This window comes from Camelus ferus, chromosome 9, assembly GCF_009834535.1.
Source record: "Camelus ferus isolate YT-003-E chromosome 9, BCGSAC_Cfer_1.0, whole genome shotgun sequence".
NCBI classification, from domain to species: Eukaryota; Metazoa; Chordata; class Mammalia; order Artiodactyla; family Camelidae; genus Camelus; species Camelus ferus.
The window spans coordinates 14,035,458-14,051,757 of record NC_045704.1 but is presented as its reverse complement, the minus strand read 5'-3'; the positions used below and the strand labels follow the sequence as shown (position 1 = coordinate 14,051,757).

Here is a 16,300-nt window from a genome sequence, read left to right as displayed (position 1 = left end):
ACAAGATCCTTAACCCAATCTTACCACGTAATAGAACAGATTCCCAGGTTCCAGGGACCAGGGCGTGGACACCTTTTTGGTGGTAATGGCTGTTCTGCCTACCACAGCATCTTCTAACTACCTCGTACTAACTTTCTGAGCCAACAGCAATGATCACTGTCTCTATTTTACAGATGAAGAACTGAGACCCAGAGCGACGAATAACTATTTTAAGGTCATAAAGGAAGTAAGAGGCAAAGCATTCAAATCCAGTTCAGGTGATTTTAAGCATTACAAAGTTCTGCCTTTGGGGATCTGAGTATATCAGCAAAAAAAAATATTAATTAAATTTGAATCTTGGGAAGAGGGGTAAATGAAAACTTGAGGTTAATGAGTTAATGAAGGTATAGATATTGGGGTTTTGGAGGAGGCAGGGACAGAAGCATGAAACTGTAGGTAAAGGGTTTAGAGGAAGTGGTAACATTTGATTCTCCCCCAGATTCGTAAATGGTCGTTATTATCTACCTGGCACGCCCTCTGCCATTTGCAAAGTGCTTTCTAGCATCTACCCCACTTATAATAAGATCTTACTGGTTTTATTGTCCCTCACTTGATGACTGAGAAAACTGCACCCACATCTGACTGTGGGTTGACTCCAAAGCCACAGCAACCCTCTTTCCTACCAACCAACAACATGGTGACAGTGGCAGGATGCCAGCCCCAACTACCCCACGGCCCGAGACAAAATGTCTTCCAAAGCGTTTGAACGCTTTGCTTTGGAAGAATAACTCGGTCCTAACCTGAGTGTTCCAGGCATTTGGCTATTAAGGCTCACTTCACAGTTCAATCTTTGTCTTGAACCACCCCCAACATACGTTCTTTTAATATGCATGACTTGATTCAAGTGGACCCATTAACATTGCAGAATATCAGCCCACATCAACTCCTCAATTGTGTGCAAAATCCTTTCCGGCACAAAGAAGCAAACTATGCAAATGTGTGGGCTGGGGTTGAGGGCGGACAGGAAAGCATCCGATAGGAAAGCATGGCGTGGCGGGGAGAAGAGCAAGGCCCTGAGATAAAAACAAACTCAGCTGGCTCATGCAAGAAACAGTAAAAAGACTAGGGTACAGATCAAGGGAAAGCAAGAGTGATAATGAATGAGTTTCAAGGGGAAGGGCTTGGCATGGACTGTGGATTTTATTATAAATATGGTGGAGAATTCTGAATTAAAGAATGAATTTCTCAAAAGAGCCTCCCCTGACCTGTCAATCAAGAGTAACCTTGCCCCCAGTTCGTCTTTTTCACAGCCTCTGTTCTCCTGCACAGCAATTATCACGAGTTAAGAGGTACAGTTAACCCTTCAACAATGTGGGGGTTAGGGGCACTGATTGCCCAGTTGAAAATCCGATATAATTTATAGTCATTTATGTTGGCTAGAATCCTACCACTTCCTCAGGCAGATTACTTGGCTTCTTGAGCCTCAATTTCCTCATCCAGAAAGTGGGGTGGAAAATGTTTGTTATTTGATGTTTGAGAACCAAGTGGCATGAAGTGATTTGAGCATCTAGCCTGGAATACAGTAAGTGCTCAGCAAATGCTTTGTCTCTCCTTTCCATCCATAATGGCAGTAGAGGTAATTATCTTTTCTATAAGAATAAGTTATTCTTTATCACCCTCTGGGGATAGAAAGAAAATGGCACCCATGACATCAAACCTGGGAGTTAGTGGAAGAGAAAAGAAACCCTTGGGAGCAAAGTTTTTGTCGTCCTTCAATCCAGGGAGAAGAGGCCAGTCGAGATGTATGGATGGTCCAGTTACCTGGTGGGATACGTGACTTTCCTCCTCTCCTCCTGTGAAACAAGTGGAGGTAAGTATACTGGGAAATGATGGGGAGGATTTAGAAACGGGAAAAAGTGAATGGACCAAAGTAAGGATTACGGGATCCAAGTAGGGAGGAGATACTTTAGTAGAAATCTCGCATAGACGTGGGGTTTAGACCCTGGATCTGCTACTTTTTCTCTGTGTGACCTTGCTCATGCGATGTAACGTCTCTAAAGTAAGTGCTCAACCTTGAATGAGGAATAATGGCGTTTACCTCATGGGGCTATTTTACAGATTAAATAAAATAACAGACACAAGCATCTTTTATAACACTCAGCATGGCAGGGGGAAGGCAAATATATGAATTAAAAAGAGGGGTTCAATAATTCCAATGCACTGAAATCTCTAGACCCCCTACTTGGACACTCCCTTCATACTCATTTTTTTAGATTGTGGTAAAGTACACAGAACATAAAATGTACCTTCTTGATCATTTTTTTGGTGCACAGTTCAGTAGTAAGTACAGTCACATAGTTGTGCAGCGAGCATCCAGCACTCTTCATTTTGTAAAGTTAAAACTCTGTACCCGTTAAACAGCTCCCATTCCACCCTCTCCCTTGCCCCTGGCAACCACCGTTATACCTCCTGGCTTTACAAATTTGATTACAGTAGGTACCTCCTGTAAGTAGAATCATGTAACATTTGCATTTTTGTGACTGGCTTAGCATAATGTACTCAGAGACCATCCATGCTGCAGAATGTGCCAGAATTTCCTTTCAAGGCTGAATGATATTCCATTATACATCTATGTATGTGTGTATATACATATATATATAAAATACATAATAAATATATATATGCACCTCACTTTTATTTATCCAGTCATCCATTGATGGACACTTGGATTGTTTCCACCTTCTGGCTATTGTGAACAATGCTGTTTTGAACCTGGGTGTTAGAAACATCTCTTTGAGAACCTACTTTCAATTATTTTGAGTATACACTCGGGAGTGGACTTGCTGGGTCATAGGGTAACTCTGTTTTTAAATTTTTGAGGAACAGCCATACAATTTCCCATAGCAGCTGTGCCATTTTACATTCCCACCAGCAGTGCACAAGGGTTCCGTGTTTCCCAAATCCTTGCCACTGTGTTGTTTTCTGCTTAAAAAATAGTATCTTTACCCAAATAAAGGTGTTTAAAAAAAAAAAACCCAAAATAAAAAAAATTTTTTTTAATTGGATTGGTACAAAAAATATTGTGTCCGCTCTAGTGGGTGTGAGGCTACACACTTAATGTATCTAGGAATCTAAATTAACCACCCAAAGATTGTACAGTACACATCGAAGCAGAATAAAGAGAGAACTTGATTATACATAGTTCACTCTAGGTATGGTAAAACAGTCTCCATATTAGAATCTTTTTCTGCCTGACACATTTTTCTCCCTTGGAAAAGGTTCAAGAAACACTCCCATATTCATTACACTTTGATCCCGTGAATTCCCGTTTCAGTGATCACATTCTATATTCCAGAGATTCCTAATTTGGGGTCACTTGGCAAGCACTGGAGTCCATGAACCCCTGGATTTGTATCAAAAAGATGTGTAATTATCAGGCCAGCGAGGGTAGCCGTTGTAACAGACACATTCCAAATTATCAGTGGCTTAACACGATAACATTTTATTACTTGTTCCTACAAAGTCCGTTGAGGGTACACTCGGTCAGCAGGGATCCAGGCTCCTTCTGTCTCTGGGTTCCACCATCCCCTAGGGCGTGAGAGTACTTTGTGGTTTCTTTGCTTTTAGCTGATCGACAAGGATCAAGAGAGTCTGGAGGATTTGGGAGGAGAGTTTTTTTGGCCAGGCCATGAAGTTACATATATCACTTCCTCCCACTTCCGAGGGCCAGGACCCACATAATGCCTAACTGCAAGGGAGTCTGGGAAATGTAGTTTAGCAGTGTGTTTGGGAGGCCAATGAAGCTGGTTTTGGTGAACACACAGCAGTGTCTACCACAGAGCACACGAGCATTTTCCTAGAGACAAAGTTCAGATTCCCAAAAGAACCGACAAGTCCCTAGAAGGCTGAGAACATATAGTTTATTCAGACAATGTACTTGCTTGTCAGCTTTTCTTTTTTCTTTTCTTTGTGTGTATGTGTGTGCGTGCGTGCGCGCGCGTGTGTGTGTGTATGTATGTGTGTATATATTGAAGTATGGTAATTGTCAGCCTTTCTATTGTCAAACTGTCTCATTTTGGTCATGCTTTCCTGAGACCGACCCCCCCCCCAACATTTCTGTGCTGAAACTCAGTATCTCCAAGCCCCACCCCAACCCCGCACAGATTTACAGACAAATTTATTCAATACATACTTTCTGAGTGATTCCTAAGTGCCAGGCACTTGTGTTATGGGCCAGAAACAGAGCAATAAGTAAAACCCACTCCCTACACTCAGAGAACTCACAGTGAGTGGGAATGAGAGATAAGTAAACAGACAATTCTATCATTTCAAAAATTGGTAAGTCCATTTATAGAGAGTGGCTCAGAGTATGATGGGAGGGAGGAAGAGAATTAATCCAGGCTGAGCCAAGTCTTAGTGGATGAATGAGCAGGGAGTAAACTAGACAGAGAGGAAGGGCATTCAAGGTGGGATGAAGGGCATGAGCAGAACTCCAGAGACAAGAAGGACCACGGAGTAAGGTCAAGGAAATGTTAATCAGGGAGTGAGAACAGAGAGGTCAGCAGGGCCCCGGATTATGGAGGATTTTAACCCAGTTAAGAAGATTAGACCATCTGCTGGATTACTTTGCAGATGGCTAATAGTATCTATTATGTGTTGATTTTTACTAACAACTCCCAAGGATATACTTAATTCTATGTACGGGGTGGGGGGAGGGGTACCTGCCTGCCCTCCCCGTCAGCACCAGCGTCCCACATACTCAGTGGTATTACTGGTTGAGGAAAATCATTGATGATGATGAAGTTGAAGATGATGATGACTAACTTTTGTTGAGTGGCAGTCATGCCTGGATACCTTTCTAAGCCCTTTCTAGATATTAACTGTTTTAAACTTTACAAAACCAAGACCAAAGAGTTCTGAGACCCAGAGGAGACCCAGAGGTGGAAAATGCAGTGTTACTCAAGGATTCCCTAATGGCATCAACCCATTGGTGAGTCTCAAAGAAGGAGATCGGCCTTCTCTGCTTTCTCCCAATCCATCTCTCATCCCTCTCACGGCCTTTGCCAAAGTAATCAGGGTAAGAATCTGATCCAGAACAAGGGTGGAGCTGCTAGATTACAGACAGAAGAGAGAGACTGTCTTGTCCATCTGTGTTAGTAATGGGCTAACTGCTATAACAATTTCCAAATGTCAGTGGCTTAACTCAATAGAGGTTCACATTGAACTTGTCTGAACTTCCGTGTGGGTGTTTGGTGGGAAGTCTCTTTTGTTGTAATTCAGAGACACAGGACCCTTCTGTCTTGTGGTGCCACCATCCCCTAAGGCCTCAGCATTCTCTGCAGGGTCCTCCTTTTCAGAGTTTCTCAACCTTGGCACTATTGACATTGGGGTGACTCTTTGCTCTGGACTCACGTCCTCTGCATGGTACGATGGTTAGCAATATTCCTGGCCTCTACCCAGTAGATACCAGTAGCAGAGCTACCTGTGTCTCCCACTCTCTCTTGTAACAACCAAAAATGTCTTCAAACATTACCTAATGTCCCCTGGGGAAGCTGGGTCATAATCACCCTTTCTCCATTGAGAACCACTGTTCCAGACCCAGCTGGCAGACAGAGGAAGAAAGGGGTGTGGAAGGGTGCTTGGGACTTTTTGAGGCACGGAATGATAACATCATTTTCACCCACATCCTATGAGCCATAATTGACTCCATGGTCCCACGTAACTATAAGAAAGGCTGAAAAATGGATTCTAGTGATGAGCTCAGAAAGAAAAGGAAGCTGGATTTGGTGAGGACACAGAAGCTTTGCCTCACCATCTTTGTAACATGAGCTAACACACACACATACACGTGCGGGAAGACACGTGTGCGTGCACATATGTGTGTGCACACACAAACAACTTATGAGAGTATCGTACTCACAGTAATCCATCATGATATCTGGGAGGAGGCAGGAAGTGGGGAGGAAAGGAGGCACATGAAGGCAAGGAGTGAAGCCATCATCTTGGACTAGTAGATGAAAATCCATGTCCTCATTCTAGTTCTGCTGAAAAAAAAAGCTATTAACTTCAAATCACTCCTTATCTTATGGGGGTCTTCATTTGCTTCTTCATGAAATGAAGAACTTAAGATGTGTTTCAAGGATCATTAGTCTCTGGAGCTATTGAGTGGTGGGGAAAAAAGGAAAACTCAATACACTCTATACTGCTCCTGCGAATTCAATCCTCATTTGCATATGGACGTTTCTGACAAGTCCTTCGCTAAAGGAAACTAACCCTATACCATCTGGCGTTTCCCAGACTTATTTTATTCTGTCAGTTATTTCTTAAACATCTGCTATGAGCAAGTCACGATTCTAGGTTCTGAGGATACACTGTGTAAAAGATAGACTTACCATCTGATCCAGCAATTCCACTCCTGGGCACATATCCAGAGGGAACCTTAATTAAAAAAGACACCTGCACCCCAATATTCATAGCAGCACTATCTACAATAGCCAAGACATGGAAACAACCTAAATGTCCCTCAACAGATGACTGGATAAGGAAGTTGTGGTATATTTATACAATGGAATATTACTCAGCCATACAAAATAATAAAATAATGCCATTTGAAGCAACATGGATGGACCTGGAGAATGTCATTCTAAGTGAAGTAAGCCAGAAAGAGAAAGAAAAATACCATAAGATATCACTCATATGTGGAAGCTTTGAAAAAAAAAAAAAGACAAATGAACTTATTTACAAAACAGAAACAGACTCATAGACATAGAAAATAAACTTATGGTTCCCAGAGGGGAAGAGGGTGGGAAGGGATAAACTGGGAGTTCAAGATTTGCAGATACTAACTAATATATATAAAATAGATAAACAACAAGTTTATACTGTATAGCACAGGGAACTATATTCAATATCTTGTAGTAACCTATAATGAAAAAGAATATGAAAATTAATATATGTATGTTCTTATATGACTGAAGCATTATGCTGTACACTAGAACTTGACACAACACTGTAAACTGACTACGCTTCAATAAAAATATATGAAAAATAAAATAAAATAAAAAATTAATTAAAAGGAGATAAAGCCCTGGTCCTCGTACAGAAGAATAGAAAGGTCAAGAATTGTGTTTCCTAAACTTTACTCATCCAAGTGTCACCCTGTCATACTTGCCACATCTATGCCACCAGAAATACTATGTATTCAACATTTTTCTTTAAATGTGCTCCCTTTCCTTCACTTTAATACATTTCTTTTAAAAGAATAGTTAGTGTCAGCTCTATAATCCATGACAGCACTACTACTTGCCATAAATAGGAAGTACAAATAAAAATAAATATCATGAGAACAAGATCCTTTTATCAAATTCTACTAGATGCCCTTGTCCGAAGGAGGCTTTGAGCCTGAGTCCTGCCCTCTCTTTTTGTTAAAAGGGGAGATTATTAAGTATTAGAGACATGGTAGAGAAAGACTAGCATTACATCGAAGCTTTCTCTTTGGTATAATCAGAAGGATTGAAAGAGCATTGAAAAAGGAAATCGTTTTTCAGTCCATGTTTCAAAATCGTTTAATGTGTGTCTCCACGTTATCTAACAGGATCTCGTGATTCACCAGATGTATCTTGCGTGACCTTAGAGCTGCCCGCTTGCAGAAGCAGTGGTCTGGAGGAACGGTGTACCTTGGGTTGCCTTCATTGTTTATGAAACTCATCCCCAATACCCTTGGTCCAAACATAAACTGGACACACCTTTCTGTCATTAGGAGGCTGGATGCAAAGACTACACGTGTAGCCTTCAGACCATCATGAAAACCAGACCAAGTCTCATCCTTGGCTCATTCTTTGGGACTAATCCCCCATTTTGTCCCTCTGTCCTTCAGATAAGAAAGATTCATGTGTCTTTCCCTTCACCTACAAGGGTTCTACTTACTTCTCTTGCACCAGAGCCAACAGCTTCTCCCCTTGGTGTGCAACCAGGACTGTTTATGATGGAAAGTGGAAATACTGCATGGTCGAAGGTGAGTGGTCCACACCGTCCCATTGGCAGCTTTCTTGAAATGATGGATTACAAAAGAGAATGTGGGACTGCATATAATATGATCATATTTTTGGCAGACAAGTTATAATATGTATGTGTGCATAGAAAATGCCCTGAAAGGCATTAATAAGTTTTAATAATAGTTAATAATGTCAAGAATACTAGTGCTAAAAATTATGCTCTTTCCATTGTAATATTATAAGACAAGTTGACCAGAAGGAACGGCATCTTTCCTTAAACCTCATGAACCAACCTCTGCTGGCTTCAAACTTTTCTCCTGCAGCTTCCTCACCCCTCTCAGCCTTCATAGAATTGAGGAGAGTTGGGGTCTTGCTCTGGGTTAGGCTTTGGCTTAAGGGAAGGTTGTGGCTAATTTGATCCTCTACCTGGACCACTCAAGCTTTCTTCCCATCAGAAATAAGGCTGTTTCACTTTCCCGTCATTTCACTTGTGTGTTCACTAGAGGAGCACTTTTAATTTCCTTCAAGAACTTTTTGTTTGCACTCACAACTTAGCTAACTGTTTGCAAAAGAAGCCAAGCTTTCATCCTGTCTCGGTTTTCGACATGCCCTCCTCACTAAGTTTACTCATTTATGGATTTTGATTTAAAGTGAGAGACGTGTGCCACTTCCTTTCACCTGAACACTTAGAGGCCACTGTAGGGTTATTAACTGGCCCAATTTCAATATTGTTGTGTCTCAGGGAACAGGGAGACCTGGGATGAGGGAGAGAGATGGAGAAACGGCCAGTCGGCGGAGGAATCAGAGCACACATTAATTATTAATTTCGAAGTAAGCAAATGCCATTGGAAAAAATGGCTCTGATTGACTTACTCGATGCAAGGTTGCCAGGATCCTTCAATTTGTAAAAAAATGCAATATCTGCCCAGCATGATAAAGAAATAAAATTATGTGTGTGTGTCCTGCTTCTGTTGAAAACCTCCACTCTAGTTCAGACAATGCAGATCAGGAGCAACTGGCTGAAACTGAATTAGAAAATTAGAAACAGACATTTTTTTTTTTAAAAAGAAGTCCCTGAACATGCTTAAGACATGCAAAAGGGAGGCAAAATTCTGCCAAGAGTTTATACACAGACACAGTCAGGGTCTAGAGATATTTAATTCCATCATTTTATTGTTTTGAACAGATTAAAGAATTCAACACTTGCTTTTGATTCAGCCTCATGCAGCCAAATCATCTAGGCTCCTGCTCAGATGAAGTCTTGCCTTTTTTTTAAATTGAAGTATAGTTGGTTTATAATGTTGTGTTTCTGGTGTATAGCATAGTGATTCAGTTATATATATATATATATATAAATATAAGTATATATATCTTCTCATATTCTTTTTCATTATAGGCTATTACAAGGTATTGAATATAGTTCCCTGTGCTAGACAGTGGGACCTTGCTGTTTATCTATTTTATATATAGTAATGTGTATCTGCGAATCCCAAACTAGCTCATTGACTCTGCTTCAAAATAGATACCAACTTCAGCTTCTTCCTACCCCTCCAATGCTCTTACCTTTCTTCAAATCACCATCAACTCTTTGTTCCCCAAATATTGCTAAACAGCAACATCCCTCATCTATTTCCCCACGTATCAGCCAAAGTAACCTTTTGAGGTTAAGTCAGGCAGTACCACGCCCCTGCTCATGACCCTCCATGGCTCACCATCACATTTCAGGGAATACCCTAACCCCAAATAGCCAATGTGATCTTGAGAAAGAAAAACAAAGCTAGAGGCATCAAGTGTCCTGATTTCAAACTATAGTACAAAGCTAGAGTAATCAAAACAGTATGGTATTGGCATAAAAAATTGACACATAGATCAATGGAACAGAATAGAGAGCCCAGGAATAAACCCATGCATCTATGGTCAATTTAATTTATAACAAAGAAGCCAAGAATATACAAGAGCGAAAGGAGAGTCTCTTCAATAAATGGTGCTGGGAAGCTGGACAGCCACTTGCAAAAGAATGAAATAGGACCCCTATCTTATGCCACAGACAAAAATCAACTCAAAATGAAAGACCTGAAACCATAAAAATCCTAGATGAAAACAGGTGGTAAGCTCCTAGTCATCTGTCTTGGTCTTGGTCTTGGTGATGATTTGTTTGGATTTAACACCAAAAGCAAAGGCAACAAAAGCAAAAATAAACAAATGGGATGACACCAAACCAAAAAGCTTCTGTGCAGCAAAGGAAACCATCAACAAAACGAAAAGGCAGTCTATGGAATGGGAGAACATATTTGCAAATTATATATTGGATAAGGGATTGATATCCACAATATATAAGGAACTTATACAATGTAACAGAAAAAAAAGAGAGAAAGAAAACCCTTCACCTTGGTCTGTGAAGCTCTACCTGACCTGGCCTTTGTCTGCATCTTCTACCACTCCATTCTTTGCCTGCTGAGCTCCAGCTACAGTGGTCGCCATGTTTCTCGAATATTCTGAATGCCTTCCTGTCTTTGTACTCTTCACGCTTTTATTCCCTCTACCTGGAACTCACTCCCCACAGATTTTTGCAGGGCTGGCTTCTCCATATTGTGTGGTGTCTTTTCAAATGTCACCTGCTTAAGGAAGACTTCACTCACTCCTTCATCTATGACAGTCCCTCCCTCTCCCCCCAATGACCCTGATTCCCTCCTTGTGCATGAGTACATCCACTCACTATAAACATAATACTGGAAACTATATTTGTTGTCCTACATTTGTGGTGGGAGAATCAGTCTATTTCTGAAAGTTGCAGTAAGGCACCAGCACCTAGGTGATAATTTTACTATATTTGACTTCACTGACATTTGATTTTTTTCCTGTAATTTTAACATTTTTTGTGTATATCAAAACCTTGACTTCATTGGTTGGTCATAAACCATAGCAATTCTTTGTTTTGACTTTATTCCTGTAAGTCTTTTGGTGAAAATAACAGATTCTTTTTAAAAACCCCATGTGAATTATGTTACATTTGTTCACCTGGGAGGGGCACCATGGGTTGAGATTAGGAACCCTACTGGAGAAGCTTCAAGAGTGAACATATATGAAGTAGGCTTTCCTTCCCAAATGCTTGATAAAATGAATGTATAAAGTCTCTTCCAAACCTGATGTTTGTCCTGGACTTTGGTGGTTGGTTGATTGACTGACTGAAGATTAAATGACTCTGTCCTAGGAATGACTAGAGAAAGTCAAACCACTACTGGACTTCTTTCCGTACAGATTACCCACGATGCATCTTCCCCTTTATCTATCGAGGAAGATCCTATCAAAAGTGCATCACAGAAGGCAGCATCTTTGGAAGGCTGTGGTGCTCAGTCACCTCCAGCTTTGATGAGAAGCAGCAGTGGAAGTACTGTGAGACAAATGGTGAGGCACTGGAGCAAGGATGATGTGTTTGGTGGGGAGGAGGGTGCACAGCAAGGATGCTCACGAGGGGATGATGGCAGAATAGAGAGCAGAGCAACTAGGAGAAATACTTCTGGGAACCCAATCTCTTCTCAGAGAGTCCATCATGACAACCACAAGGGACAGGAATGTCCTGAGGCCATGTTCCATGCTCTAGAATTTGCATAAATTATCAAACAGATGCCCAAGAAAAGGTACTAGAAGAAAAGGTACCCTTTAGTTCTGGTTTCACCATCTACATGGGGAAAGTTATTGAATCTCTTGGTCAGTTTTGTTAACTGCAAAATAAGGACACTAAATCTGCCTTCAAGAGCTTTTGTAAAATGAGAGTTCACTTTCAAAAATTATCTGCTGTGGTGTCCTGAACATACCACATGCCTAAGAAATATGAGTTTTCCACCTTCCCTATCATCTGAGCCAGGAGTCAAAACTTGGGCTTTGAAGTTAGAATTCTAATAGTTAGAAGTCTGCTGTTGCAGTTTACTGGCTGTGTGATCTTGGAGACATTAGATAATAAAAATGATAATGATCATAATATAGTGAACTTATAGCAAACATTTGCTATATGTCAGGCATTGTTCTAAGTGCTTCACATGCAATAACTCATTTATTCATCACAACAAACCCTATGAGGTAAAAAATAAAACGTTTGATTATTAGCCCCATTTTACAGATAGGGAAACTAAGGCTCACAGATGTTCAATTGCTAAGTGGTAGAGCTGTGATTTGATCCAGGAAGTCTAGGCTTCAGAAATCATGCTCTTTTTGAAAAGAATTGTTGATTAATTGATTGATTGATTGAAGTACAGTCAGTTACAGTGTGTCAGTTTCTGGTGTACAGCACAATGTCTCAGTCATACACCTACATGTATTTGTAGAAATCATGCTCTTAACCACTAAGTACTGACTTAGTCAAATTCTGGCTTCTTTTAAAACACCACCAAAGCAGCCTGTTTAATTAGGCAATACTGAGTCTTTTGCTTACCGAAGTAAGGGAGATTACCACCTTGACAGAGTATTCATAGTGTCCTGCAGGGGAAGGGCAAAGTCAGGGCATTAATAAGTTCTTGGGGTCTTTCAATGTGGGGATGTGCTTAGGATTAAGTATGGATCATAATACAGAAAATAGAGTTTAGAGTTGGTGGTCTTGGCAAGGTTAAATTTCTGAGAACGATTCAAAGAGTCTGAAAGATTAAACAGTCTTTTGAGCTACTGAAAAGTTGAAAGTTCTGGTGGTTATTGAAGTGACTTTTCAGGAAATTCCTGAGGTGAACAGTAAAGTTATTTGCAATTTCTGTGTTCCTGGGCAACAATTTCCTAGACTGAAGAGTTGCGTTGATGAGGTCTGTGGACCAGTAAAGTCTGATGAATGTAAACAGTAAACTGGATGTTGATGGTTTTGGCTCTCACTTATCTGTAAAGTGGGAATAATATCACCAAGAACTTGCTTGAGAGTGTTCAGTATTACACTGCTGTTCGTGAGATACAGCTTGGCATGTAGTTTATGTGTGATAAATGGAAGCCCATTTCATCATCTCTGCTTGACCTGTAACATTTCCATCTTTATTTTCAGACTACGGGGGAAATTCTTTCAGCAAGCCCTGCATCTTCCCTTCCATCTACAGAAATAATGTGATCTCTGAGTGCATTGAGGACGAAAGCAACAAGCTCTGGTGCCCAACCACGGAGAATATGGATAATGACAGAAAGTGGAGTCTCTGTGCCGACACCAGTAACGTGGGGAAGAGGACTGGGTGGGCGTGGGTGGATGCCTTCCCTCATTTACTCAACAAACGTCCACTCCATCCCTACTGTGTGCCAGACCCTGTGCTGCTCACTGGGGATATAGTGATGAATAAGGCAGATTCATCCCTTCATGGGTCTGATGAACCAATAGCATAAACAAAACTGTAATGCAACAGGCAAAATAGGGTCCGCTGAAGATCCAAGAGATGGGGGACCAACATAAAATTTTCAAAATATTAACACACAAACACAGAGTCAGTGCATGCTAAGATTTTTTAAAAATCTATTAATAAGGGAAGTAGAAGGATGGTAAAGCCAATTCAAAGGACTTACAAAAAACATATAGCCTCCCTCAGCATCCGTGGGGGATTGGTTCCCACATCCCCACCAATGCAAAAATCCATGGATGCTCAAGTCTCATATAAAATGGTGTAATAGTCAGCACTCGGTACTCGCGAGTTCCACATCCGCAGGCTCCACATCCACGAGCACTGCATCCACAGATTCACCAGTGGAGGGTATTGAATTCCGTGAATTGGTTGAGTCCTCAGAGAACTCACAGATACAGAGGTTGACTGTATATAGTCAGTGAAGAAAATTTTGAGCTGAAACTAGATTGCTAAATTAGATACAAAATCCATTCACACCTAAAGGGCAATCAAACCTTAGGGGTTATCTTGTCTACCAGAGAGAAATTATTGGAATTATTGAACAAAATTTATTGAACGAAATTATTGAACAAAAATTATTCACAATGTAGCCGTCTTCTACAAATTGCATCTAATTGTTCCGGAGTCCATGTTGCCAATCAAAGCAGACAGAAAGGCAAACAACACTATACCTCCCCAGAGGGGCCATCTGCAAACTCCACCATGTCCGTGAACCAACAACCCAAGCACCATGACTATTGATTTCAGGGCTCCAGATAAATTTTAGTGAGTAGGCGAATTTGCAAATTCGAGATCTGTGAATGAATAAAGAGGACATCCTGTACTTTGTCCTCTGCATGCCTTCCACTCCGATCCCTAGTTCTCCTGGTGACATTAACCTTGTCTTTCTCCTCCATCTCCAGGACCCCTTCTGCTTTCACTCTGCCCTTTGTCCCCATTCCACTCCTCCAGTCTGTCCCCCACCCTTTCCCTAGTCCTAAAGTTGAGTAGCTTCTGAGGGAAGAAAATTTTTCTGACACTTAGGGTTAGGTCAGTAGTTCACCCTGCATCAGGAGCCCCTGAGCAATGCCCAAACAACACAACCACATGCAGTGATGAAGCTTAAACCTTCACTGGGGCATGAAGACACGGGCGTAACCCTCTTACCTCCCTCTTCTCTTCAGGAGTTTCCTCACTGGTTCCTGGCTTTCCCTGCCACTTCCCATTCAACTATAAAAACAAGAATTATTTTAACTGCACCAGAAAAGGATCAGAGGAGAACCTTTTGTGGTGTGCAACCTCTTACAACTATGACCAGGACCACACCTGGGTGTACTGTTGATGCAAAGGTGAGATCTTTTCCTTCCAGCATGATTTGCTGAGGTTCCCAGCAAAGTGAGTTTTGTTTCTCGGAGAGAAAGTGGACTCAGTATGGGTATAGGTAGGGGTGGGTAGTGGAAGACTGGGACAGTTTCCCAATTTAGAAGGCTGGAAGAAATTGGAATGTCTGTGTCAAGCAGGAGAGCAGGGGGAGGAGGTGGGAGAATGATTTCAGACCCAGAAAAGCACCATTCCAATGTTTTGGTCTGGGAAGCTTTGAGTGGCAACCATTGGGACAGTGGAATTTCTCAAAGTGGAATGTGAAATGAAAAAACAGACTTGTAACGAGGTATCCAAGACTCCTCTGCTCCCCAGAAGCCATGATGTTGATCCATTACCCCCATCATCAAATACTTAACCAAAGAAAAGATTAGGTTCACTCATCTTCTTCATCCTCTGTCCCTCCACCCCCACGTCAGCACACATACCATCAACTATCTCCACAGGACCAACTTCATCCTTTTTTTCTAGTCTTTTCCATCTGGCTTCTGTATTCTAAAGTCTACAGTGCATGTGGCTTATGGACCTGAAGTCTGGCTTGGCAGGGAAAGCTATCTTCCCTGAACAAAGGAGAGGCAAGGGAGTAGGTTTGGGATATTTGGATATGGGATGGATATTTAAAAAAAAAACAAAACACCTACAGTGGTCCCCAGTCTGTGGCCAGGACCAAGAACATTTTTAGTGCTAAGCCGCCAACTTCTGTCTTCCTGCAGGTCCCCCTCCCACCAGACCTATTACAGTAGAGGTGAGGCTGAGGCACTTATGGTTCATACTGGCCAGGTGACGGGCAGGGGTGCTTTTGATTCAGCTGCTTCATCTTCTGATTGAGTCTTGAAAATCAATACCGTCACTTCTTAATTCACTTTACATGTTGAGTCAATGTTTACATATTTACCTGAACTCTACTGGTTCTGTTTTCAAGGGGAGGAGACATCTTCAGAGGAAGACTGACCTGTGAAGTCTGGAACGTGCTTTATCTTTTTCATTGCATCCTTCAAGCTTGGATAATCACCTTTAGAAACACCCTGTCCACCATCCTGCTTAATCACTTGGTCCTTTGTGAAGTACAGAGTGAAAATATGGTGTAACTACCAATAAAGTTACCCCAAATTAACTCTGGGGCTGCCTCCTTCTGCTTCCTAAAATGAGAAATATGGTGAGGGATCCAAATGTGTGGTGGAGGAAACATTGGTGACTGGGTTGGCAAGTCTCATAGTGGGAAGATCAGATTCTCAGCCCAGGGACCTAGGAAGTCATTGCAGCCTGCTGTCTCTTTCTGGGAAATCACAGATTTGGGGTAGAGCATCTGCAAGTGCTTATAAAATCATTAATAAATAAATTAGTAAGTAAATGGAAGGTGGAAAATTCATTGCAAGACTGCCTCAACTATTCCTTTTCTGTGCCCATGACAGACATCAATAATCGATTACAGAAGCTGTTCGTGAGCCCAGATGCAACCTCATGTTATTTTTCTTCTCCTCCTCTCCATCCCTGCCTGCCTTCTCCTCTTCCCTCTCCCCCTCCACCTCCCTCTTATCTCCATCCTCCTCTTCTCCCTCCCTGTCCTCATCCTCCTTCATACCCTCTGAGCAATGACTACCATTGTTC

At 41.5% G+C, this 16,300-nt stretch overlaps 1 protein-coding gene across 1 annotated transcript in view; it reads left to right on the top strand.

Annotated features, from left to right (window-relative positions):
- Nucleotides 1-15,717, top strand: part of ELSPBP1 (epididymal sperm binding protein 1) — a 43,876-nt gene extending 28,159 nt beyond the window's left edge. Inside the window, exons 4-10 of the mRNA XM_006180888.3 lie at nt 174-257; nt 1,761-1,849; nt 7,856-7,993; nt 11,232-11,378; nt 12,991-13,149; nt 14,497-14,661; nt 15,615-15,717. Of these exons, the coding sequence (XP_006180950.1) occupies nt 1,780-1,849; nt 7,856-7,993; nt 11,232-11,378; nt 12,991-13,149; nt 14,497-14,654 (672 nt within the window). The 5' untranslated portion in view covers nt 174-257; nt 1,761-1,779 and the 3' untranslated portion in view covers nt 14,655-14,661; nt 15,615-15,717. The remainder of the gene's footprint in view (nt 1-173; nt 258-1,760; nt 1,850-7,855; nt 7,994-11,231; nt 11,379-12,990; nt 13,150-14,496; nt 14,662-15,614) is intronic.
- The last annotated feature ends 583 nt before the right edge of the window (nt 15,718-16,300 follow it).